Below are 24422 nucleotides of genomic sequence, written 5' to 3'. Positions count from 1 at the left end.
TCATCTAAATTATGTTATATTTTTTTATTCAACAAACAATAAATTTATTTAGTAACCTAGAAAATTAGTATTCTTTCTTTCGTTTAATAAAATTAATGAATGATCTAATGTAATAAAAATAATATATATGGCAATTTATTATTTTTAAAATAAATATTTAATAAAATTGGTGTATTCTCTAATATTTTAAAATTATTAAAATAAATAATACAATAATAAAATAATATAATAATAATGTGTATTTTTGTATATGCAAAATAATTTAAAATTTTAACAATGATTATAAATTATTGAAACTGTTAAAGTCTCACATTAAAAAATTTTGTGATCAGTGATTTAATTTTTGTTATGGTAAGATATAAATAATCATAGTACCATATGATTATAAAGTCTCATCTAATAGATGTCTAGACTAATATATATATATATATATATATATATATATATATATATATATAAATAAATTAAACTATATACCATATAAATATATATAAATATTTAATTTCAAAATTTTAAAACTACTTATTATATCTGAATTGATAAATTTCAAAAATTTCAATTCTAAATTTTATCAAATTATTAAAATCTATTTTACATATCTTTGTAATTATTTAAAAAAAAATTAAAAGAACTTATTTATCCATCAAATATTTTATAAAATATCTCACTCATGCACGAATTATTACTTTTTTTTAATAAACAATGAAAATTTTAATTTCTAAATAGCTGAGGCCAGCTATCTATAATATTGCATTGAAAAATATAAATCATCTTCGTTTTGAACTGATAATCTTAAAAATTAAAAAGTCACGCTCTTGAAACCACTAAGCAACCGTCTACATAATATGGTAGCTAGTATCAATACTATATATATAGTATCAAAGTATCAAAACCAAACATATATTGAAATTTCCAAGGAAAATTCATATGTCACTATTTTGTGGACCGCCTTAATAAACCAAACAGTATTATAATAACCCGTTATAGTCAAAGAAAAGTCATATGAAACAAATGAAAAACAGTCATTTCATATCCAACATATTGTAATATGTTCAATTAATACCGACTTATAGATGTGTTAAAATTTATTTAAATTTTCAAAAAATTCAAATAACATACCTAATATTTATTTTCTTAACCAAATCATATATCGATCGCCACATCAGCTAATTTTACTGAATTAGATGATTCGTCAGCTAATTTTACTGACGAAGATCCCACATGTATATTTTTTTTTAAAAATAATCGTTTTGTAAAAAGAATTTTTAGAAAATGTAAATTTTTTTTAAAATTTTATTATTTAGTGAAATTAACAAAAATAACTAAATAATTAAATTTTAATTTTATATAAGAGATAGATTTGTATATGTTTTGATCATATCACAATACCATTCTGATAAGAGTTATATATGTGTTATAATTATTCAAATTCAATTCTAGTATTGCAGTCGTGTTACTCTCGATTAATTATGGTTGTGTTTATATTAAAAATTATGATATGTTAATCTAAATTCTTGAAATGTAAATAACATATCCATAATTAATTATGGTTGTGTTTATTTAAAATATTTATGATAGATTAATATAAACTGTTTAAATGTAAATAAGATACTCATTGATTAATCAAGAGTAACACACTGCAACAGTAGTATTGAATTTGATACACTACAATATATATAACTCTTATAAGGAAGGTATTATGATATGATCGACACATTTACGATATATTTCTTATATAAGATTAAAATTTAATTATTTAGTTAATTTTTGTTAGTTTTACTAAATAATAAAAAATTATAAATTTTACATTTTCTCTAAAAATAGTTTTATAAAATGATTATTTTATTTTTTAAAAAAATATGCACGCGATGTGTTAACTGATGTGACAACTAAGTTATAATTTGACCAAAAAAATAAACATTAGATATGTTATTTGAAATTTTTGAAAAATCATGTATGTTTTAGTAAAAATCATGTATGTTTTAGTACGAGCATATAAATTGAGTATGAATTGAATATATTGTGATATGTTAGGTATGAAAATAACGTTTTCAGTGAAACAAAGTATCCCTTAAAAAAGCTTGACGTGGTATGCAATGATTCAAAAACTCCTAGAGTCGACATTCAAAACATGCACTCATTATTTAAATTTGTTTCCTTATTTTAAGGCATAAACCCCATCCGCATATATATATATATATAAATAGACACACATAGGCCATCAACATTTATCACTTCAACCATTCGCGAGCCAAGTATATAGAATCAAACCCCCCCCCCCAAAACGAAAAAACACACACACACATATATGGATTACATTCTATTTTTATTGCCATTCGTATTGCTTATACTAGCTTACAAATTCTTAATCTCATCCAAAACGCAGCGTTTCAATCTCCCACCAGGACCAACTCCGTTTCCCATCGTCGGCAACCTCCACCTCGTGAAACCGCCTGTACACCGTCTCTTCCGCCGCTTCGCAGAAAAATACGGTGACATCTTCTCCCTCCGCTACGGCTCTCGCCAAGTCGTCGTGATCTCTTCTTTGCCCCTTGTCAAAGAATGCTTCACTGGTGACAATGACGTCATTCTAACAAACAGGCCGCACTTTCTGACGGCCAAGTACGTCGCCTACGACTACACCACGATCGGAACCGCCCCTTACGGCGACCATTGGCGTAATCTCCGCCGTATATGCTCTCTTGAGATTCTTTCTTCTAACCGCCTCACAGGGTTCCTCTCCGTTCGTAGTGACGAGATACGACGGCTGCTCACGAAACTCTCACGTGACTATAATGGCCGTGTCGTTGAGCTTGAGCCCCTTCTTGCAGATTTGACGTTCAATAATATTGTCCGTATGGTCACAGGGCGACGCTACTACGGAGACCAGGTTCGTTTCATTTAAATAAATGAATATAAACTAACCTTTAATACGAATAAATTCACTAATCATTTACACTTAGAAATTAATTGTAGTGTTCTTGTAGAAAATATATTAAATACTTACCTACCAAAGATGGACCCTTTTATGTATTGTTTATTATGTGGAGTCGTGGACTAATCAGACTAAATTATTTTCCTTAAATGATTATGTCTTAAAGGTTCACAACAAGGAGGAAGCGAATCTATTCAAGAAACTAGTTACGCAGATCAACGATAATAGTGGTGCAAGCCATCCAGGAGATTATCTACCGATTCTTAAAGTGTTCGGACACAGCTACCAGAAGAAAGTGAAAGCACTCGGCGAAGCCATGGACACTTTCTTGCAGCGTCTGCTCGACGATTGCCGAAGAGATGGAGAGAGCAACACAATGCTTAGTCATTTGCTGTCTTTACAACATGAGCAACCTAAGTATTACAGTGACGTCATCATCAAAGGCCTCATGCTTGTAAGTACACTTTATAATCTATCTCTTTTTACATTTTATATTTGCAAAAATATGTATAGATGAACTAACATATTTAAATTATAAATATAGAGTATGATGCTTGCGGGAACGGATACTGCAGCCGTGACGCTAGAATGGGCAATGGCTAATTTGTTGAAAAACCCTGAAGTGTTGAAAAAGGCAAAAGCCGAGATAGATGATAAAATTGGACAAGAACGTTTGGTCGACGAGCCAGACATTGTGAATCTCCCTTATCTCCAAAACATAGTTCTCGAGACTTTCCGGTTGTGTCCGGCCGCACCACTTCTTGTACCCCGTTCTCCTTCTGAAGATATCAAGATTGGAGGATACGACGTGCCGCATGGCACAATCGTACTAGTGAACTCTTGGGCCATCCACAGAGACCCGAAGCTATGGGATGAACCTGAGAGGTTCATGCCAGAGCGTTTTGAAGACAAAGCAGCTGCGAACGCTAATAAGCTTATGATGTTTGGGAACGGACGAAGGACTTGTCCTGGTGCAGCTTTGGGGCAGAGGATGGTGTCCCTAGCTTTAGGGTCGTTGATTCAATGCTTTGACTGGGAGAAAGTCAACGGTGAGGACATTGATATGACCGAGAATCCGGGAATGGCTATGCGTAAGCTCGTGCCGTTACGAGCTGTTTGCCATCAGCGTTCAATTATGACTAATGACTTGGCTTAAGATGACACTATGTATAATCCACTTGGTTCACTATTTGAAGATTGCTGCGGACCAATTATTTTATATATTTTTATTTGTTTTTAAATATTGTATGATTGTTCTAGTTCTAGTGATGAAAATAATTATAAGAAAATGTAAGGATTTTTTTATAATATAAATTTAACTGAAACTAAAACTAGAACAATCATACATTTTCCTTATAATTAATTTCATATAATTATAAAATATTACAGCGGATGAACGTATTTTTAATATATATTTAACGGCGGGTGCTCTTCTCTTTTGGCTAAGATAAAGTGTGGTTTAGATCTATTTTTAAAAATAATATATCTGCTGAGTTCATATTAACTAATGTATATCTTATACAGTCATTATATGTCATGATCAAAACACAGTAAGTTTGATTACCAACTTGGAAATTTCTAAGATATTTTCAATTATTGCTTAGCATTTAACTAAAACTTTCAATTCATGGCTTAATTTTAAAATTAAATTTCTTTATATGCTATGACTAATTCATAAAACAAAGAATTTACAAGTTGAAGATTGACAAAATAATATAGTTACAACTTTGTAAGTATGTAGTTTTAAACACTGGTCAAATCATCGATTATATTATATAATATATATTTATTAGATATGATGTTCAACTACATGCAACATATGAGAATACGATGAATACTTTCACAAAATTGTGTTTTTTCTGGAAATTAAACTCCATATTTGGTGTGAAATTCTTTAAACCTTAATCATTAGGTCACAATGTTTCCACAAACTACATGTATGGAGACTTGAAAACACTATTTGAAAGACACTTGCACAATAACTTACCAACATACCACGTTGGTTATACTGTAAGTATGTAGTTTTGTCATTATTAATTACATTGTTTGCAAGAAAGTAAAAACTCTTATCATTAGTTTCATTACGTATTCACCAATTACGTACTCGAGTTTACAATACAACAACAACAATGTATCAAATAAATAAATAAATAACTACAAGGTGGTGGTACAGTGCTAGGTGAACTTTGGCCACGCGGAGATGGACCTTATGACCACACGGAGATGGACTTACAGTTCGAAAACATTCCACTACATTTCACTTCGTGGCTACACAGAGATATACCTATTTTATGGCTCATCTAAATATCCAGAGTGAGACCGTACCACTAATCTGGACCTCTCTATAGGTCTGAGAAATCCCTAAGTTAAAAAAAAAATCGAAATCGAAATCTTTTTGAAGAACGTTTACTTTTATTGATTTTGAGAATTGACCTCACAAAATATAGTAGATAAGAACACCAATACATGAGTAAATTTTTTTAAAAATGTAAGAGGCATAAAGGAGAAACATGAAAAAAAAAGTTTCCTCTAGAAAATGTAAAGCCGGATGAACGTATTTTTAATCTTAAATTTAGCGGCGGGTTCCTCTCTTTGGACTAAGATCAAGTATAATCAAGATATATTATTAAAATACAAAATAATACTTCATCCGTTCCTTAATGATAGACTTTTTAGAAAAAAAAAGTTTGTTTCAGAAAGATGTATTTTTTGTGTTTTCTATAAAAAATTATAAACTTCAAGAAAATTAATTGACTTTATTGAATTACTATTGGTTAAAAATTATTGAAAATTGAAAATTACATAAAGCAATACATTTATTATGGTAGTTTAATATGTTTTCTTAATATGTGTGAAAATATTAAAAAGTCTATCTTTGTGGAACGGAGAGAGTATATCCGACGAGTCAAAAGTTATCATTATATTGACTAACTATATCTTACAATGTCATGATCAAAATACTGTAAGTATGATTACCAACTTGAAAATCTATATGATTTTTCTGTTACTGCTTATTTTCAAACCAAACCTTTCAATTTATTGCTTAATTTTTAATAAAAATTATCTGTATTCCATGACCAATTCATAAAATAGAGAATTAACAAGTTGTACATTGACAAAATTTATAACTACAACTTTGTAAGTATGTACTATATATTTTGTCATGTTCTTTACTAAATTGTTTGCAAGAAAGCAAAATCTCTTTCTCTTACTTGGTGACATGGGGCAGGTTTGTCTCTCAGTCTCTCTAATACATTTTCGTAATTGTTATATCTCTTTTAGGAAAGAAGAATGATGACGTGTTAGCAATTGCTTACCCCAAGTTATTATCATGTCTTTCAGTGCTTAGGTCTTCGTGCAGGAGTTCTAGACGGAGCCATCAGTATATCTGCTGTTCAGGTCCTCAAGCTACCTTAATTACATTCAAGTTTCCATAACTTCTGTACTTAGTATCTAAACTACGTACCTCATTGTTTTGTCTCCTGATTCCAGTGGTTAGGCAATGCAGACAAGTCATGGCATGAACCTCGTTTGAGGTTAAAGTATGTATAAAACTATAAATCATTTTTTTACTTTTAAGCTACAATCAATAAGATAGTATGGTACAAACTAATCTTTGACCGCTCAAGTTTTTTTTAAAAAAAGGCTTTCTTTGGATCACTATACCGATGTTTATCAAGAGGAGCAAGGGCAGTTTTTCAAATATACCCTGAGAATCTCGCTCAGCGTGAGTTGATCTTTTGCCAGGCCATGAAAGCTGGATTTAGCGGTTGGTTTATTTTAGACTACGCGCACAGGTACCGTCCTTGTAGAAATTGCTAAGTTTTGGTTTCACATTTTGACCTTAGAAAACAAAGCATTAACACCTGGGGGATGTTGTCTAAACTGCAGTACTAAGAGTTCTTGGTCGTCACATGTGGTCCTCTTCCAACTAATATTGACTATGGTCATAAAGATAGTTGCTCTGATGATGATGATGATAGAGAATGGAATGGTATCGAAGTCTCTTTTATTACTTGCTGCTGTATAAGTAGAGTTATAAGTATATGGAAGTCTTTATTTACTATTCTTGGCTTTTGTTTGTGGAAAGGTTTGGGTATCAGATAGGAACAGGCCAAGGAAGTTGCAGAGAACGAACAAGAACGGGAAAGAAAGGGATTGGGTCTTGAGGAAGAAGGAACAAAGTAGAAGAAAAGGAAACGATGTTCCTGCTGATTCCAAGTACACCGCTAGAAAACGCAAGTCGCGTTTCTGATGTTCTTGTGGACTCTTCAAACGCTAATATTATTTTATCAACCTTTGGTCGTTAAAAAAAAATTAAACACTGACGTACTGAACATCCCTACTGTGTTTTTATTTTCTAGCACTTCAAAATATTCTAATATTATTAACACATTTATATTTTATAATACATATTTTATATATACCAAATAATTTAATAGGAGCTATATGCAGGGCCGGCCCTGGACTAAAGTCCATAAAGCTTGGGCTTTGGGCACCACAGATAATATGTATTTTAGGGGCGCCAAAATTTATAAAATTGACTTTAGTCTATTGGAATGGTTAGGGGTTCGAAACCACGGTACCACTTTTTCTTATCCTGATTTATTTTTATGAGAATAAGTGAATAACAACTACTTAAGACATTACGGAAAAATAGGTTACCTGTTCCAACTTTCCTTTTATTTATGCCTATTATAACAAATACTTATTAAAGAATGATTTATCTTCCCCCATCTATCGTTTCATTTATTTTTATTTTGCTACAATTATTGTTGTCTTTGCCAAAATAGCTCCATGGAAGTTTCAGGTACATTTTTCTCAAATTTCTTACTTTCTTTCTAAAAAAGTTTTTGTAATTTTGTTAAAAACTTATGAAATTCAACAAATTAAAACTATCATAGGGTTTTAATATTTTGAAAATCTATGAAAAATAATAATTTGTGAAGTTGATGTTGGCGTATTTTATTATATGTTTTGCTCTATCAATAGATTATATATTTTGTTCTTTTGCTTCTTTGTATTCGTAGAATATGCTATTATAGTAGTATTACAAATCAATCAACCACAAGAACTTCAAATATGAAGGTAAAAAACATATAAAATGAGCTGCAAAAAAAATATGAGCTGCAAATAGTGTTTTGATGTTTTGTACTTTTTTAAAAAGCTTAAATTTTAATAGTATATGAAATATGATATTATTTTGATTATATATATGTTTAAAATAGAGTAAAATTTTTTTATAGTTAAGGGGCAACATATGTTTAGTCCGCTTTAGGCGCCTGAGGAATCCGGACCGGCACTGACTATATGTAAACTACAATTATAAAATGTAATTGATACATCAGAAGTGAAAGTAATTATCTTATATATTAAAACAGAAGTGACAACTTTGATTCATGTGTGATTTTTTTTTTTTAAAAAAAATTAATGGACTTATTCCTAAAAAGTCGTGTTATATTTAATCTCTAATCTTATCATTTAAATTTTGGTACTAGCAGAAAATTTTATTGGGCTATCAATAATTGGATTTAAACAATAGATAATTCATTGGATTTATAGATAGTATAAATTAAATAAATATAATTTAATGTTGTAATACTATACATTCATATGTTAAATATTTGTCGATGTTAACTTTTAAAATTATAAAAAAAAAATTTTAATAACAAAAATCATATTATCTAACAATGATTAATATTTACTAATCTTAAACAAATGAAAACAAATTTTAAACTATATAGTTTATTTTAAAACTTAAACAAAAACTAAATGCTTAATTATTTACTCGATAATATAAATCTATGAACCGAAAAGTTTAATATTTTTTAAACTTTCTAAATTTGTGAAATATTACAATTTCTTTGAATATGACAATAAAACAATATTTTACTAATCTTTATATATATAGTTACGGCTTTAAAAATGAAATAATAATCCGGAAATATATATATAGAAGAAGATACAAATACATGTGAAAGGTTGAAACAATCTATTCAATGAAAAAAATATACCGTAAAATTATTATTTTTTAAAAATTGATAGACACATATATTATAATATACATCAATTTAGAATTAAAAACAAAATATTTATATTAAAAAAATAAAAAATCCGCGTGGTTGCACGGATCGAGGTTTAGTTATTCTTATTTTACATATATATATATATATATAAATATATGAATCTATTTTGAATAAAGTAATAACTTCATAAAGTAATAAAATATTATAGTTTTAACATTATTAATTTATAGTGTTTTTAATTTAAATATATCTTGATAAGCTTGGTAAATGATAATAACAAACCTAAGATCAGAAATATTGTTGCAGTATCTCAACAACAAAAAAAAATCTCAACAAAAAGATTAAAGTGATCTTCTAGTGAAAGAATCTAAATAAATATAAAGTGCGACTGTTTTTCTTTAAGGCGAGGAGATGGCGGCTAGAATAAGACCGGCGGCAGTAAAACCAGAATTCGAGGTTGCAGCATGTGACCAGAAGGATAACAGTGCGTTGCTCAAAAAACAACACAATATTCGTTTTCTTCCTCGTCAAGGCAAACCAGACAAGAAGACGGAGCATTGCAAAATCTGTCTGGACGACGTTGATTCCGACCTAATGTTCTACGTCGAAAGATGCGGTCATCGGTTCTGCATTAACTGTGTGAAACAACACATTAACGTGAAGCTGGTCGATGGCAAGATACCTAACTGTCCTCATCACGGATGCGTCTTCCATCTCTCTATCGACAGGTGCGGCGATCTTTTAATGTTCAAGGAAAGATCGGTGTGGATGCAGAGGATTAAAGAGAACTCGATCCCTTTGGCGGAGAGAGTTTATTGCCCTTATAAGAGTTGCTCTCACTTAATGTCCATGACCGAGCTTTCTCGTAGGGGATCGTATTCTGGATTCGGGAGATGCTTTAAATGCCATGGGGATTTATGTGTCCACTGCGGAGTTCCATGGCATTTTAATTTATCGTGCAACGATTACAGGAGGCTGTTTCCTAATAAGTATCGAGAAGATGGTGTTCATGATGCAAAGCTGAAATCTTTGGCGAGTCTTAATGGGTGGCGGCAATGTCCCAAGTGCTATCACATGGTTGGACGCTCTTACGGATGCAGCCGCATAATTTGCAGGTAACATATATATATTTGTTTTGTTGTTTCAAAAGAAAGGATTATGTTTTGGTGTATAAACGTTTGCGTGTTTCGTTACGAATTTTGATGCGTTTTAGGTGTGGGAATGCGTTTTGCTACAAGTGTGGCTACCTCTGGAACAGTGGGTTCCATGGAGACTGCAACCGAGAGTTCATCTTCGCTTTTTTTTTTATGTCAGTTTTGATTACTCTTCTAATACTTTGTGTTTTATTCCACCTCCTTTAGTAAGACTATCTCGGTCTTAAATTTTTAGTCGTATCCCTCTCTCAACTGAATAATAAATAGCCTTTGAATTGTGTGTGAACTTAAACGATAGTTTGCTACTACTCTACTCTTGTGCTTTTGTTGGCCCTGGGAGATTATTAAGGATGTGCTAGTTTGTGACTGATTATATATAAACGAGTTGAAACGATCCCTATGCTCTCTAAAGTTTCCATGTAAATGCCGAATAAAATCAGAGATAGTAGAATAGATAAGTTTAGCAAAATATGGGTTGAAACCAGAAACCAAACATATATTTCTGACATTATAGTCTTTCTTGCATAAAGGTTCAATCTAAAAAACACAATTCAGATAAGAGAAACAATAAACCTCAAAAAGTAACACCTTCTAAAGAGTTTGTTGTTAGTTTCTTAACCGAAGAGATCAAATCCAAAGTCTCCTTCCTCCTCCTCAGATTCTTCCTTCTTCTTCTCCTCTTCCTTCGTGGCTGCAGCAGCCTCACCTCCACCACCGCCTCCAGCAGCTGCACCTCCACCGGCAGCAAATCCTCCTCCAGAACCACCACCAATGATCACCTGCTCCATTATCATTTTCTACTATTAGAACAAAGATACCAATACGGGATCCAATAATTAACCTTAAGTATTTTCACTAAATAGACAAATGTGTTCTTGTTTGGTCTTGGTATATAACGTAAACTTAAAGATCACATTAACAATATGTTTCATCACTAATAAGTGGTCAGTGTCAGTTTATAGTGACGGGATTATTTAAATATATAATCCTATTTTTAATAAAGTACTAACTTCCTAAATTAATAAAAAAATTTATAGTTTTAACATTAATTAATTTATAGTGTTTTTAGTATATCTTGATAAGCTTAGTAGATAAACCCAAGATCGAAAATGCTGTTGCGATATCTCAACAAAATAAAATTGAGATGATCTTCTCGTGAAAGAATCTAATAACAATGTGCGAGAGTTTTTCTTTTAAATTCATTTTCACTTGAATAGTTTGATAAGGCGAGGAGATTATGGCGGCGGCAGGAAAACCAGAATTCGAGGTTGCAACAGGCGACCAGAAGGATAACAGTGCGTTGCTCAAAAAACAACACAATCTTCGGTTTCTTCCTCGCCAAGGCAAACCAGACAAGAAGACAGAGCACTGCATAATCTGTCTGGACGACGTTGATTCCGACCTAATGTTCTACGTCGAAAGATGCGGTCATCGGTTTTGCATCAACTGTGTGAAACTACACATTAACGTGAAGCTGGTCGATGGCAAGATACCTAACTGTCCTCATCACGGATGCGTCTTCCATCTCTCTATCGACAGGTGCGGCGATGTTTTGACGTTCAGGGAAAGATTGGTGTGGATGCAGAGGATTAAAGAGAACTCGCTTCCTTTGGCGGAGAGAGTTTATTGTCCTTATGAGAGTTGCTCTCACCTGATGTCCAAGACCGAGCTTTCTCGTAGCGGATCGTATTCTGGATTCAGGAGATGCTTTAAATGCCGTGGGGGGTTTTGTGTCCATTGCCGAGTGCCGTGGCATGGTAAGTTATCGTGCAACGACTACAGGAGGTTGTATCCTAATAAGTTTAGAGAAGATGGTGTTGATGCAAAGCTGAAATCTTTGGCGAGTCTTTGTGGGTGGCGTCAGTGTCCTAAGTGCTATCACATGGTTGGACGGTCTTACGGATGCAACCGCATAACTTGCAGGTATCTTACGGATGCAACCGCATTTCTGAAATGATATTTACAATTTAGCAAAAAAAAAAAACGAACTTGCAAGTACCTTCAATCGAATATAATATATACAAGGAGTATGTTGCGTTTCATATCGAATTTTGCTGTAGGTGTGGGAATGCATTTTGCTACAAGTGCGGTTACTTATGGAACAGAGGGATTCATGGAGACTGCAACCAAGACGAGGTCATCTCGGATTTTATTTTTTTGTCAGTTTTTGTTTCTCTTGTAATACTTTTCGTCGTTTTATTCCACCTCCTTCAATAAGAGTCTTATAGAGATTTGGATCGTGTAATGGAGATTAATCTGGGTCTTAATTTTTAAACATATCCGTCTCTCCATTGAATATTATCCTTTGAATTGTGTATGAACTTAAACGCGAATTTGCTCAAGGGAGGCGCTAGTTTGTGACTGATAAAGTAAACAAGTTGAAACTATCCCTATGCTCTCAAATGTTTCGTCTTTCAGACATAGTAGACTAGATAAGTTCGCATCATATGGGTTAACTTTAAACCAGAAACCAAACATGTATTCCTGACATAACAACATTATAGTATTCTTGCATAAAGGTTCAAACTAAAAAAAGAACAATTCAGATAATAGAAACAGAAAATCTCAAAAAGTAGAACACTTCGAAAGAGTTTGTCGTTGTTGTTGGGCTCGGCTCTTAACCAAAGAGATCAAATCCAAAGTCTCCTTCCTCCTCTTCAGATTCTTCCTTCTTCTTCTCTTCCTCCTTTGTGGCTGCGGCAGCCTCACCTCCACCACCACCTCCCGCTGCTGCACCTCCACCGGCAGCAAATCCTCCTCCTGAACCACCACCGATGATCACCTGTTCCATTTCGTTTGTTTATATGGTCAGCACACAGATCCCCAATACTCGATCCAACAAACATACTTAAAGTATATATTTACACTGACACTGACAAATGAGTTCTTGTTTGGTCTTAACGAAAGAGATCTAGCTAGCTAATGTACAATCTTCCATGAGAGAGAGAGAGAGGGGAAACCTGGAAGACGGCGGAGGAAGGGGAGACGAGAGAGAAGGAAGACTGAACGCCACCGGAGGAATCGGCGGAGAGAGCAGTCTGAACAAGCTTGCGCTGGAGATCGTAGGTGGAAGAAGCGGAGCCTTCGAGGTCTCCCTCGTGTTGCTTAGCGGTCCATTCTCCGCCTTTGCTTTTGCAAACAAATGTGAATACTCCCATTTTCTTCTTCTAACGACGGCGAGGTTTCTCAGACTAGTGTAAGAGGAGAAGTGGTTAGTGTATATTTATTTATATATGAATCATATTTCGAGACACCTAACAAACCCTAAACCAGCTAATACTGTAACTGGGCCTTGATATAGAGCCCATTAAAAGCTCTGTATTTCTCAACTAATCTTCTTGACGTCTTGTTATTTTACATTTTAACAAGACTTTTCAAATCACAAGTTTTTAGTTTTCTGTAAATTTATATAAGCTTGTTTGCGAATTATATTTCTTTGGAGCTACACTTAGGAGGATACTTAATTGAATTTGATAAATCTATGTATACAATTAAACCAAAATCCCTCGTAGGATTATGCTCTTGCTATATATTAAAAAAAATTTAACAAGAGTTTGGGTTTGAAACAGAGAAAATGAAAGAAGCAAAAGAGAAGGAAGAAAAAGAAATGGCCAGAGTTTAATAGCAGAGTGAATGGCGACAACACCACCAACGAGGTTCTCGTACTCCACCTTCTCAAATCCTGCTTCTCCTATCATCGACGCAAATCTCTCCTGCATTCATTTTCACTGAATATTATTACAAACGTGCTTTAAACTTAAAAGCGTCTTTATAGACACCAAACATCACACATGGTGTTCATATAATCGTGTAGCTATTATACTTTAAACTCATTTCTTCTTAGCACAACCTTCAACTACAGATTTGATCATGGCAAGGTTGCTACTAATGTTCTTGAAGAAATCCGGAAGTTGAAACATGGATTCATGATGACTAAAAGCAAAACTAAAATGTTTGAGACTAAATTTCCAAGAAATGTAAAATAAAAAGTTGAATGTTTGAAATGAACCTGAGGAGGAAACCGACGAACACTCTCAACCAAGTACTGGTAAGATTCTCGGTCACCGGCAATTAGTTCCCCTAAGTTTGGAATGACCTTGAAAGAATACAAATCGTATCTGCAACACATGAAACAAACTTAGATTATCAAAGGAGCAATAAAGAATGACTTAGGGAGGGACTTACTTACTTCCACAACATGTCTAATCATCAAAACTTACATGTCTTTGAAAACCGGAATGTCTACATGGCTGAGCTCAAGGCACAAGAATCTTCCTCCTCGTTTTAGTACCCTGAGACGAGTGAAGATTTTATAAGATGCTTATAATACACCGAAGAAGGTGTTGATATTTGTCTACCTATAAGCCTCTGCGAGAGCCTTTTCGATGTGTGTGACATTCCTCATCAACTTTCTGCAACGCTCTTCGTTTGACACTGTTGACAGCATCAAATATCCTAAAAGCAACATCACCTGCATTTAAAAAAAAAAAAACAATCTCTTAAAACAATATCTATGACAAGAGAATAGAACATTTTCAACTATTTTATCCACTAACCCGTTCCACCGGCCACATCAAGATGCTTCATCCCAGCAAATGAACTCAGCTTCCCAACGAGTCTGATTCCAACAAAAGTCTCAAACTTTACACAAGAGCTAATCATAAAACACTTGTAATGTAAAAGTATCACGACAAGAGTCTCTAACCTTTCCTTCCATAGCCTATGCAAGCCAGCGCTCATGACATCATTCATAATATCATAACTAGAAGCTACATTGGTGAAAACGTTACCAACCAATTTGCTTTTCTCTTCTTCCTTTACTTGTTGAAACCCTTAAAATAAAAAAAAAACACTGAAGGTTAAACTCACATTGTAAATAAAAAATGTGAATTAAAAAAGCATTTCGTTTAGAATGAAACACGTGAAGAGAGGAATGATAAGTTTTATGAGGGTGATTACCAAAACTTGTGGCATGAGAGTGAAGTGAAGCAAGAGAGGAAGGGTAACTCAACACTCTGCTCACAACCCTCCTGCTGCTTAGTAGTCGAATCGGCGCCGGTACCGGAGCAAAGTTTGACGGAGAGAGATCGGAGAGTTTTCTATGGAAACTCAACGGAATACAGATTGGGCTATTTTTATTCAATATGGGCCTAATAAGATTTGGTCACGGCCCATATGGGCCTATTAAGTCAGTGAAAGTGACGAACCTTGTTAGTGCATTCACCTTTTTCAAATTTTGTTTTTTTTTTCCATCATGACCATGCTTTTAATTTTAGCTTATGGAGTGACGATTTAATTATTGTTCTCACAAAAATCCAAAACTCTCTTTTTTGCCAGTCAGCGTAATTAATGTTGAAGCTTAATCAACATTAATTAAAAGATTACCAAATGTCATTTTGTATTTGCCAAAGTCTCTCTCTCCATTGTTGATGTGTACAAAACCTGAAATAGCGGCAAATCTCTCACCACATTTTCGTTTCCTCTCCCTTTTTTCCATTTTCTTCTTCTTCTTTCTTCGAATCAAGAGAATTTTAGAACGACGCACCTTGCTCTTGGCAAAAATCTGTAAAAAGGTATTATCTTTGTAATTCCTTATTTTCAGTTTTTGTTCTTTGTGATAATGACAACACACAACAAACTCATCATCTATGTTACCAAAAAAAAAAAAAAAATCATCTATAATCCTACCATGATGCATCAGCTTCATGCATGCAGTTTATTTATCGTCCACCACCTTGTTTGTTTGTTTTTTGTGGGGTTTAATTCATGTGGGGAAACCAATCAATTTTTCTTACGAATTTGTTTGAATATCCGATGCTCGTACTGAATCAATTCTAGCTTGTTGGGTTCTTCTTCTTCTTGTTGTTTTGCTTGCCAAGAGCCTCTGTTATTGTGGCTTTGGTATGAAATTTGCAGTTGCTTTTTTTTTGAGGATCATGGTAACCTTTACCATGTTATGGTTGAGTTGATGATAAATAATGTTTCAGAAAAATAACTATGAATCAATAGAAGCTTCGTGGTCTCAGTTACAATGGTTCTTTCAGAGATTCTAGTACCTACATTGCAAGAGAACTCCCTTTTGTTTTTCAAGTTACATTGTGGTGTAGATTAGGAATAGCTCTCCTTTCTTTGCTTTGTTGCACGCCTTGTACCCCTTGTCTAGTTTCTTCTGACTTTGAATATCTATAGATACGTCCCAACTCATACTTGTTAACTTTCTTTGCAGGTTTCTTGAATAAGAAGCTATTGAGGGTTTAAGCTTTGCAAAAAAAAAAAAAAAAAAAAGAAGAACTAGAATGACGTTTTCGATGAGAGATTTAGATGAGGCTCTCCAAGGATGTGGCCAAAAATCGTAACCCTTCTCTCACTCTTTATTTTACTCCTTGCGGTATTGCTTTTTGATCATTTGCATATTTTATATCTCTGGGTGGTTGCATATATATACAGTGGGATTGAAATATGGCGCATCGAGAACTTCAAACCTGTCACTATTCCAAAAGAGTCTCATGGTAAATTCTTCACCGGGGATTCCTATATTGTCTTAAAGGTCGGTATAGTCTTTCGTAGTTTATATCACTTCTTGCTAATAATTAATAGTGTCTAAAACCTTCTTATCTAACTATCTCATTCCAGACCACAGCGTCAAGAAGCGGTTCCCTGCATCACGATATTCACTACTGGCTCGGTAAAGACTCCACTCAGGTAACATTTTCCCTTTTTTTTTTTTTCTTCATATTAACGGATAAGAATAATGGTGGTGTGTTGGTTAAAACAGGATGAAGCTGGTGCTGTAGCCATTATGACAGTTGAGTTAGATTCAGCTTTAGGTGGGCGTGCTGTTCAGTACCGAGAAGTGCAGGGTCACGAGACTGAGAAGTTCCTTTCCTACTTCAAGCCTTGCATAATACCTCAGGAAGGTGGAGTTGCTTCAGGGTTCAACCACGTAAAGCCCGACAAGCATCAGACGCGTCTGTATATCTGCAAAGGCAAACATGTCGTCCGTGTAAAAGAGGCAAGTCAGTTAGCAATGTCCTGAAACGTCTCTTAACTCAACTTGTCCTTTATGCTTCATCTTGGCTTGCATTCTTTTTCTCATTTACAGGTTCGGTTTGCTCGATCGACTCTCAACCACGACGATGTTTTCATTCTCGATACAGAGTCCAAAATATTTCAGTTCAGTGGTTCCAGTTCGAGTATTCAAGAAAGAGCAAAAGCTCTTGAGGTTGTTCAGTACATCAAAGACACTTACCATGATGGAAAGTGTGATATCGCAGCTGTGGGTAAGTGAACTAAGCTGTCAAAGACTAAGGTTGTTGAGTTAAATGTGCTTTCCTTTACTTGTAGAGGATGGGAGGTTGATGGCTGATGCCGAAGCTGGAGAGTTTTGGGGTTTGTTTGGTGGATTTGCTCCGCTTCCTAAGAAATCAGCACTCAGTGATCACCGGACCGCTGGATCTGACGGGATCAAACTCTTCAGGTAGACCACCATTCATCTCAACAGAAGTTGCCTTGTAATTGACCTATTACTAGAAGAGACTATTATGTTCTGACGTGAGATATGTTTGGTCTTTCAAGTGTTGAGAAGGGACAGACAAAACCCACAGAAGCTGAGTCTTTGCAGAAAGAGCTTCTAGACACTAACAAATGTTACATTCTCGATTGCGGTCTCGAGTTGTTCGTTTGGAAGGGGAAAAATACTTCAATCGACCAAAGGAAGAGAACAAGTGAAACTGCAGAAGTAAATTTCTTCTCATGCACTAAACGAATAGTCTTTGGTTTGATGAGTTTTGCTAAACGTCACTCTTCTTTTTTTTGTCAGGAGTTTTTCCGTTCATCTGAACGTCCAAAATCAAACCTGGTCAGTGTGATGGAAGGGTTTGAAACAGTGATGTTCCGATCTAAGTTTGATTCATGGCCCGCTACAAGTGCCGTAGCTGAGCCCCAGCATGGCAGAGGCAAAGTGGCAGGTGTAGTAACACGACTCGCATTGATCAAATTGCTGAACTCTTAATATCTGTTTGCTTTTTACCAGCTCTTTTGCAACGGCGGGGAGTTAACGTTCAAGGCCTGGTGAAGACTTCTTCTTCTTCTTCTAAAGACGAGCCTAAGCCATACATTGATGGCACAGGAAATCTCCAGGTAGTGACTATATCTTCCTTGATGCCCTGCACTGAATGTGTTCCAACAAGTGAACATATCCAAAACATAGTCTTTTGATTGTTAATTATGAAATTTTGCAGGTCTGGCGAATCAACCGCGAGGAGAAGATCCCTCTCGAAGCAGCAGAGCAATCAAAGTTCTATACCGGAGATTGTTATATATTCCAGTACTCGTATCCCGGAGAAGACAGAGAGGAAACTCTAGTGGGTACTTGGTTAGGAAAGCAAAGCGTTGAGGTAAACTTCATCAAATATATACGGAGCTTCTTGCTCTCTATGTGTTCTCACTGATGATGATATATATATATATATATATAGGAAGACAGAGCATCTGCTATTTCCATGGCAAGCAAGATGGTTGAATCCATGAAGTTTATGCCAGCTCAGGTACTTCTTCTCGTTATTTTCTGTTACAGATTCTAAGGCCAATATACATTTAGGATATGCATTTGTTAGTCTTCATCCTTGCAGGCTCGCATTTACGAGGGAAAAGAACCGATTCAATTTTTCGTGATCATGCAAAGCTTCATCACATTTAAGGTAATAATATCTCAGTTTTCTTTTGTTAAGAAATGATCTTTTATCACAATCTCTATAAAAATTGTTTATCTTTGTCCAGGGTGGTCTAAGTGATGCTTTCAAAAAGTACATAGTAGAGAACGAAGTCCCTGACACTACTTATGATGCAGAAGGTGTTGCTCTGTTCAGGGTTCAAGGTTCTGGACCCGAGAACATGCAAGCCATACAGATAGAAGCGGTACGTATACTGAAAAACAATAATGAAGCAGCTTTTTGTGCATCAGTTTTGTACAGGTAATTCACTTTTTGAACTGGTTTCAACAGGTTTCCACAGGGTTAAATTCTTCTTACTGTTATATATTACATGGTGATTCTACGGTTTTCACTTGGCGTGGCAATCTAACTTCCTCGGATGATCAAGAACTCATGGAGAGAATGTTGGATCTGATCAAGGTTAGATTGAGCTTTCTTTCAGCATTTGGGAGCTTACCGCCTCAGATCTCTCATATGGTTCATTTGAATTACAGCCAAATGAAAACACCAAGGCACAAAAAGAAGGTTCAGAGTCTGAACAGTTTTGGAAATTACTAGGAGGGAAATCAGAATATCCGAGCCAAAAGATCAAAAAGGATGGAGAGAGTGATCCTCATCTCTTCTCTTGCACATTCTCAAACGGTAATAAACCATATGGCAACATCTGTTCACTTTATTTTTCTAAATCCAAGTACTGATATTAACTGTCTTTTGCATCTTCTGGTGGGTTTTGTTCTCCGGTGATATTGTTGTGGATGTTCCTATCTTACCAGAAAATCTAAAGGTAACGTATGAATTTCATTTTTCATAAGCCATGCGTATGTTGTTACCAAGGCTCTTCTTTCCTTTTTTATCCCCATATAGGTTACAGAGATCTTCAACTTCACTCAAGATGATTTGATGACTGAAGACATCTTCATTCTTGATTGTCACACTGAGATCTTTGTCTGGGTCGGGCAACAAGCTGACCCCAAGAAGAAACCGAAAGTTTTAGCCATTGGAGAGGTACTTAAGATTCATTCAACTATATTAACGTAGCAAAACTACAAAAATTGTTCTTATAGATCCTCTGCTTCGCCGTATTCCTCAACAGAAATTCCTTAAGCACGACTTCCTTCTAGAGAATCTAGCAAGCGAAACACCGATATACATCGTAACTGAAGGAAACGAACCTCCATTTTTCACTCGGTTCTTTACCTGGGACTCTTCTAAATCTGCAGTGAGTGACCTCTCTCTCTATACTTTCTCAAAATTAACACTCTGGAATCTAACTTGTGTTGAGCAATAAACTGCTTCTTTCAGATGCATGGAAACTCTTTCCAGAAAAAGCTAGCAATCCTGACAAACAAAGGGAGGCCGCTTCTAGAAGTAAAAGCTTTATCTCATTTGGTTACATTTCTTTTGTGCAAAATCAATCTCTGGACTTCTGTCTTAGATGTTTTGTGTCGTTTTATGCTCAGAAACCTAAAAGGAGAGCACCGGTGTACAGCAGCAGATCCAGCGTTCCAGACAAATCACAACCGCGGTCAAGAAGTATGACTTCTACTCCAGACAGAGCCCGTGTGAGGGGACGTTCTCCAGCTTTCAACGCACTAGCTGCTAACTTTGAGAACATAGGCACAAGAAACCAATCAACTCCACCACCTATGGTTAGCCCTTTGGTCCGGAAGCTCTACCCTAAATCTCTTGCACCAGACCTCACCCCCAGATCCGCAGCTTTTGCTGCCCGCACAGCCCTTTTTGAGAAATCTAGGCCTACTCCTCAAGAAACACCAAGTAGCCTCGGTCCATCTGAAGATACAAACGAAGCGGAGGAACCTAAGATGACAGAGGACGAATCGATGAGCAGCATTCGTGAAGATTCCAAAGAAGAAGAAGAAGCGGAAGAAGAAGAAAGCAGCCTCCCTACTTTCCCATACGAACGGCTCAAAACTGACTCAGAGGATCCTCCTCCATCAGATATCGACCTCACTAGACGAGAGGTCAGATTCTTCTTCAAACACACATATCTAAGATTCGTTTATTGAGTTTGTGTTTACTGAAGAGAGCTCTTCTCTTTACAGGCATACATGAGTGCAGCAGAGTTCAAGGAGAAACTTGAGATGACAAAGAGTGAGTTCTATAAACTGCCCAAGTGGAAACAAAACAAGCTTAAAATGGCCGTTCATTTATTCTGAAACAATCTTCCCTCAAGAAACTCAGTCTTCATCCCAAGTTCCCAACCCCAAAGCCTGTAAGTTGGTCCCTTTGTTTCAGTGCAATCTTACTCTTATGAATAGACCAGGAGAGATCCGGTTTAATTGCTAAACACAGGCTCTTGATCAAGTTTTGAAAGATAAAAAAAATCCGGTTTAGTGTAGTGTGTCTTCCCTTATTAAATCTTATACCTCCTCTTCTTTTGCAGTTCAAGAAACACATACAGGGCATCATGAATTGATCTTCATCTTCTGAGCTGCTTACAAATAATGAAATACATCATTTTAAAAATCCTTGCATTCTGTAAATTTTCTTATAAACTAAATGATTCTAGTTTTCTAACATTTATACTTAGGATTTGTTTGTGTGGCGGTTTGTTTTTATGATTTCTCACTGATCAGTGTGCCTGTGGCTGTGGGGTACCTTAACTTTTCTCTGTTGCTAAGAAACAATGTAAATTAATCTTATATTTATTCAGATGGTACCCTAGCCATCTGTGATGAAACAACTACCACAGATCTCCATTTTCATAGGTCTCACATTGGTTTGGTTTTATTGTTTTATTAATTTAAACTAAGTTTAATGAGTTAAACAACATAACAATTTAATGGCATAGTAAACTAAAAAAAAATCTATAAAACTAAAAATCTAACTCAAAATATGTAGACTACAAGTTTTTTTTGAGAAAATTTGTAATTTATTAATTGTTTAACACTTTATAGTTTGTTTTTATTTTTTTGTGATGTAATATATTGATTTTCATTTTTTTTTCCAAGCCCCCGAAATATTAGGTAGGAACAGCCCTGGTCGTCAGTAATCTTCATTGATCCCATGTTTTAAACATTTTTAATCACTTAATGCTAACAGAATTAAAAAAACGGAGTAAGTCATTTTAAAAAAAATTAAAAAGAAATCAAAATGAAAATGCGAAGCCACAGAGGAAGAGTAGAAACGAGGATCATTGTGTTATTGTTAGTTACAGTACTATCCATGGCGACGGACTGTCCTTCTTTCGAGCTCGCCAAAGGCATCAACGGCCTCGATAAAATCGTCCTCCGCGAGTGTCGCAGCCGCTCCGCCGAGGTATCACTATATTTGTACTTGCTGCTTGCACCTTGCCGAGATTGATCTCATACTTTTACATCTTTTGTTTGTTTGTTTGTTTGGTTTGAGATCGCTGCTTTAATGTGAATCTCTTAGATCCTTTAGCTGCAAAATTAGTGTGTAATCTATGATCTACTGAAGATTCATGGTTGATTATCTTACGAATGTGATTTGATTTTTTTGAGTGATTGATCATCAAATGAAGTGTGTGTGTTCTCTGCAAATATACTGAGTTTTCCATTTCAATTTTGTTCTGTGTTATTAGGATTCTTTTGGTTTGATTAATTTTGTGAGAAATGCATTGCAGGTATACTTGTATGGTGGTCATGTGACTTCCTGGAAGAATGAGAACGGAGAAGAGTTACTTTACCTCAGTAGCAAGGTACTGCACCATCTTCCTCCTTATTTTAAGATAAAAAAGAACCTTCAAACTCAATTACAAAGGGGTCAAGTTACATTTATCATTAGATGTTTCTCTGGTTGGTTGTCTCTTTAGTGTAAAAGAGTATTTTTATCTTATTTAATCTTTTGAGTAATTCTCTCAAACTTCACTTTATATTTTAGTTTAATTTCCTAAAGAAGTAGCATGTGAAAGAATAGACTATTTTTTATTTTAATTTTCTCATGTTAGAGTAGTTTGTTACGTGAGCTCCAAGCATTAGAGATCTGAAACCAATTGCTCTGTATTGGTGCAGGCTATATTCAAGCCTCCAAAACCCATCCGTGGAGGCATTCCACTGTGCTTCCCTCAAGTAATGTGTTTATACTTCTTCCTATTCTTTGTTCCTCACGTATGTGAAAACTTTTCAAGTATATGCTTATGAGACTACGTGCAGTTCAGTAACTATGGTCCAGTCAAATCTCACGGATTCGCTAGAAACAGGATCTGGGAACTTGATGCTAACCCACCTCCCCTGCCTTCAAATTCTTCCTCTATTGCTTTTGTTGACCTGATCCTAAGGCCAACTGAAGACGATCTCAAGATGTGGCCTAACAAGTAACACTCTTCAGAACTAGCTCTTTTAAAATTGTCTAACATAAAAGAGCATTTTTCTAAGTTTCATTTTGGTGTGTATCCATATATCAGTTTTGAGTTCCGGATGAGGGTAGCTTTGGGATCCGAAGGAGAACTGACGCTGACATCTCGTGTCAGGAACACTAACTCTGATGGAAAGCGTTTTTCATTCACATTTGCTTATCATACCTATTTCTCTGTCTCCGACATTAGTGAAGTACGGGTTGAAGGACTGGAGACGCTGGATTATCTTGACAAATTAAGGAACAGAGAACGTTTCACCGAGCAAGGCGATGCTATTACTTTCGAATCTGAAGCAAGTATCCGATTCCTGAGATATCTCTATTTGTGTTAGTATCATCATAACTTGTTGCCTTTTGTTCAAAAACATAGATTGACAGGATTTACCTAAGCACTCCGACAAAGATTGATATAGTGGACCACGAGAAGAAAAGGACTTTCGTTGTACGCAAGGAAGGGCTTGCCGATGCTGGTAAAAAAAAAAAACTTAAAACACTGTTTTTATCTTATCAGAATCCTAAGTTTTGATACTATTACGGATCATTTGGTAATCAGTGGTGTGGAATCCATGGGATAAGAAGTCAAAGAAGAAGATATCAGACATGGGAGATGAAGACTATAAGCATATGCTGTGTGTTGAAGCTGCAGCTATAGAAAGACCGATCACATTGAAACCGGGTGAAGAATGGAAAGGAAGACTCGAGCTCTCTGCGGTTCCTTCATGTTGATCTGTATAGTTTCATGGATTTACATTTTTTTTTTTTAATTATCACCATGACAATAAATAAAAACTTTTAGTATCATGTCTGATCACTGGTGGTGTCGTCGTGAGCTCTCACATCACTCCTTCTGTGGGTCTGATTGTGTATTTCGCCTCTTGATTGGTTCCTTTCCTAGAGATAATATAATATAGGTAGACCAATCAGTGCTTGTATCTAGCCTTTGTTCGGTCAGATCCAAAGGTTTTTTTTAGCAACTGAAGGGTATTAAGAAAAGATATATGTACATGTATATATTAATGAATATCAAATCGAAGGACTAGTCCTACAAGTGCCCCCAAAATCTAATCGCGATCTAAGAAAGCTTGATATATGTCGGATCTGACCATATTTTCCAAGTACGATATGGTGTATTAGTTATATAGTTTATGTCTCTGTCCTGAGTTGCTACATCCACTTTGTCTAAATGACATCAAATGACCATTAACTTCGTAATCAACACTAAAAACGAGTTATCATTCATATCTTATAGTTTAATAGT

The 24422-nt window shown here is 35.1% G+C and overlaps 7 protein-coding genes and 1 pseudogene across 8 annotated transcripts; 6 read left to right on the top strand and 2 right to left on the bottom strand.

Moving 5' to 3' along the window:
- The first annotated feature begins 1871 nt into the window (after window positions 1-1871).
- On the top strand, window positions 1872-4266 carry LOC106388970 (cytochrome P450 81F2-like). Its single transcript, XM_013829152.3, has 3 exons — window positions 1872-2890; window positions 3102-3389; window positions 3480-4266. Exons 1-3 carry the CDS (start codon window positions 2309-2311, stop codon window positions 4089-4091), a joined length of 1482 nt encoding a protein of 493 aa, XP_013684606.2. The 5' UTR covers window positions 1872-2308; the 3' UTR covers window positions 4092-4266.
- Window positions 4267-6155: 1889 nt separating this feature from the next.
- On the top strand, window positions 6156-7190 carry LOC106408209 (18S rRNA (guanine-N(7))-methyltransferase RID2-like). Its single transcript, XM_048761353.1, has 6 exons — window positions 6156-6164; window positions 6278-6334; window positions 6428-6481; window positions 6581-6732; window positions 6827-6929; window positions 7026-7190. The coding sequence occupies exons 1-6, from the start codon at window positions 6156-6158 to the stop codon at window positions 7188-7190; spliced, it is 540 nt and encodes a 179-aa protein (XP_048617310.1).
- Window positions 7191-8984: 1794 nt separating this feature from the next.
- Window positions 8985-10325, top strand: LOC125583617 (E3 ubiquitin-protein ligase RSL1-like). The gene is made up of 2 exons (XM_048750876.1): window positions 8985-10076; window positions 10175-10325. Exons 1-2 carry the CDS (start codon window positions 9373-9375, stop codon window positions 10320-10322), a joined length of 852 nt encoding a protein of 283 aa, XP_048606833.1. The 5' UTR covers window positions 8985-9372; the 3' UTR covers window positions 10323-10325.
- A 178-nt stretch (window positions 10326-10503) lies between these two features.
- On the bottom strand, window positions 10504-13389 carry LOC106388980 (60S acidic ribosomal protein P3-2). 2 transcript variants are annotated; one of them, XM_022700800.2, is made up of 2 exons: window positions 13076-13342; window positions 10504-10894 (listed from the first exon to the last, which is right to left on the bottom strand). In XM_022700800.2, the coding sequence occupies exons 1-2, from the start codon at window positions 13271-13273 to the stop codon at window positions 10730-10732; spliced, it is 363 nt and encodes a 120-aa protein (XP_022556521.1). In that variant the 5' UTR covers window positions 13274-13342; the 3' UTR covers window positions 10504-10729. The 2 variants fall into 2 exon arrangements, with proteins under 2 accessions (XP_022556521.1, XP_013684618.1); XM_013829164.2 differs by lacking the exon at window positions 10504-10894 and adding an exon at window positions 12573-12897 and having other exon boundaries at window positions 13076-13389.
- On the top strand, window positions 10903-12548 carry LOC106408219 (E3 ubiquitin-protein ligase RSL1). The gene is made up of 2 exons (XM_013849033.3): window positions 10903-12038; window positions 12176-12548. Exons 1-2 carry the CDS (start codon window positions 11353-11355, stop codon window positions 12330-12332), a joined length of 843 nt encoding a protein of 280 aa, XP_013704487.2. The 5' UTR covers window positions 10903-11352; the 3' UTR covers window positions 12333-12548.
- A 316-nt stretch (window positions 13390-13705) lies between the features above and the next one.
- Window positions 13706-16320, bottom strand: LOC106408228 (annotated as a pseudogene).
- A 91-nt stretch (window positions 16321-16411) lies between these two features.
- On the top strand, window positions 16412-21730 carry LOC125583614 (villin-5-like). The gene is made up of 22 exons (XM_048750871.1): window positions 16412-16467; window positions 16563-16662; window positions 16749-16817; window positions 16891-17127; window positions 17218-17395; window positions 17460-17592; window positions 17691-17853; window positions 17935-18082; window positions 18148-18254; window positions 18356-18511; window positions 18593-18661; window positions 18746-18814; window positions 18894-19031; window positions 19118-19246; window positions 19321-19468; window positions 19600-19610; window positions 19691-19831; window positions 19920-20045; window positions 20129-20194; window positions 20287-20808; window positions 20890-21059; window positions 21231-21730. The coding sequence occupies exons 1-21, from the start codon at window positions 16412-16414 to the stop codon at window positions 21001-21003; spliced, it is 2880 nt and encodes a 959-aa protein (XP_048606828.1). The 3' UTR covers window positions 21004-21059; window positions 21231-21730.
- A 146-nt stretch (window positions 21731-21876) lies between these two features.
- Window positions 21877-23965, top strand: LOC106418003 (putative glucose-6-phosphate 1-epimerase). The gene is made up of 7 exons (XM_013858699.3): window positions 21877-22105; window positions 22434-22508; window positions 22822-22878; window positions 22963-23123; window positions 23214-23457; window positions 23535-23634; window positions 23718-23965. The coding sequence occupies exons 1-7, from the start codon at window positions 21941-21943 to the stop codon at window positions 23888-23890; spliced, it is 975 nt and encodes a 324-aa protein (XP_013714153.1). The 5' UTR covers window positions 21877-21940; the 3' UTR covers window positions 23891-23965.
- Window positions 23966-24422: the final 457 nt, after the last annotated feature.

The sequence above is a fragment of the Brassica napus genome, chromosome A2, assembly GCF_020379485.1.
Source record: "Brassica napus cultivar Da-Ae chromosome A2, Da-Ae, whole genome shotgun sequence".
Classification (NCBI taxonomy): Eukaryota; Viridiplantae; Streptophyta; class Magnoliopsida; order Brassicales; family Brassicaceae; genus Brassica; species Brassica napus.
The sequence above is the reverse complement of the archived record's forward strand: the minus strand, read 5'-3'. Positions and strand labels throughout refer to the sequence as shown.

What these genes read in the sequence shown, in the direction of transcription:
- LOC106388970 (XM_013829152.3), top strand. Translation starts at nt 2,309, where the DNA reads ATGGATTACATTCTATTTTTATTGCCATTCGTATTGCTTATACTAGCT. An exon ending in GACGCTACTACGGAGACCAG is followed by an intron (nt 2,891 to 3,101) that starts GTTCGTTTCATT and finishes TATGTCTTAAAG; the next exon opens with GTTCACAACAAGGAGGAAGC. An exon ending in TCATCAAAGGCCTCATGCTT is followed by an intron (nt 3,390 to 3,479) that starts GTAAGTACACTT and finishes TTATAAATATAG; the next exon opens with AGTATGATGCTTGCGGGAAC.
- LOC106408209 (XM_048761353.1), top strand. An exon ending in TCAGTATATCTGCTGTTCAG is followed by an intron (nt 6,335 to 6,427) that starts GTCCTCAAGCTA and finishes TCCTGATTCCAG; the next exon opens with TGGTTAGGCAATGCAGACAA. An exon ending in ATTTTAGACTACGCGCACAG is followed by an intron (nt 6,733 to 6,826) that starts GTACCGTCCTTG and finishes TCTAAACTGCAG; the next exon opens with TACTAAGAGTTCTTGGTCGT.
- LOC125583617 (XM_048750876.1), top strand. Translation starts at nt 9,373, where the DNA reads ATGGCGGCTAGAATAAGACCGGCGGCAGTAAAACCAGAATTCGAGGTT. An exon ending in TGCAGCCGCATAATTTGCAG is followed by an intron (nt 10,077 to 10,174) that starts GTAACATATATA and finishes GATGCGTTTTAG; the next exon opens with GTGTGGGAATGCGTTTTGCT.
- LOC106408219 (XM_013849033.3), top strand. Translation starts at nt 11,353, where the DNA reads ATGGCGGCGGCAGGAAAACCAGAATTCGAGGTTGCAACAGGCGACCAG. An exon ending in TGCAACCGCATAACTTGCAG is followed by an intron (nt 12,039 to 12,175) that starts GTATCTTACGGA and finishes ATTTTGCTGTAG; the next exon opens with GTGTGGGAATGCATTTTGCT.
- LOC106388980 (XM_013829164.2), bottom strand. Translation starts at nt 13,273, where the DNA reads ATGGGAGTATTCACATTTGTTTGCAAAAGCAAAGGCGGAGAATGGACC. An exon ending in CTTCCTCCGCCGTCTTCCAG is followed by an intron (nt 12,898 to 13,075) that starts GTTTCCCCTCTC and finishes GAAATGGAACAG; the next exon opens with GTGATCATCGGTGGTGGTTC.
- LOC125583614 (XM_048750871.1), top strand. Translation starts at nt 16,412, where the DNA reads ATGACGTTTTCGATGAGAGATTTAGATGAGGCTCTCCAAGGATGTGGC. An exon ending in TCGGTAAAGACTCCACTCAG is followed by an intron (nt 16,818 to 16,890) that starts GTAACATTTTCC and finishes TGGTTAAAACAG; the next exon opens with GATGAAGCTGGTGCTGTAGC. An exon ending in AAAGCTTCATCACATTTAAG is followed by an intron (nt 18,815 to 18,893) that starts GTAATAATATCT and finishes ATCTTTGTCCAG; the next exon opens with GGTGGTCTAAGTGATGCTTT.
- LOC106418003 (XM_013858699.3), top strand. Translation starts at nt 21,941, where the DNA reads ATGAAAATGCGAAGCCACAGAGGAAGAGTAGAAACGAGGATCATTGTG. An exon ending in GTCGCAGCCGCTCCGCCGAG is followed by an intron (nt 22,106 to 22,433) that starts GTATCACTATAT and finishes AATGCATTGCAG; the next exon opens with GTATACTTGTATGGTGGTCA. An exon ending in TTCCACTGTGCTTCCCTCAA is followed by an intron (nt 22,879 to 22,962) that starts GTAATGTGTTTA and finishes GACTACGTGCAG; the next exon opens with TTCAGTAACTATGGTCCAGT.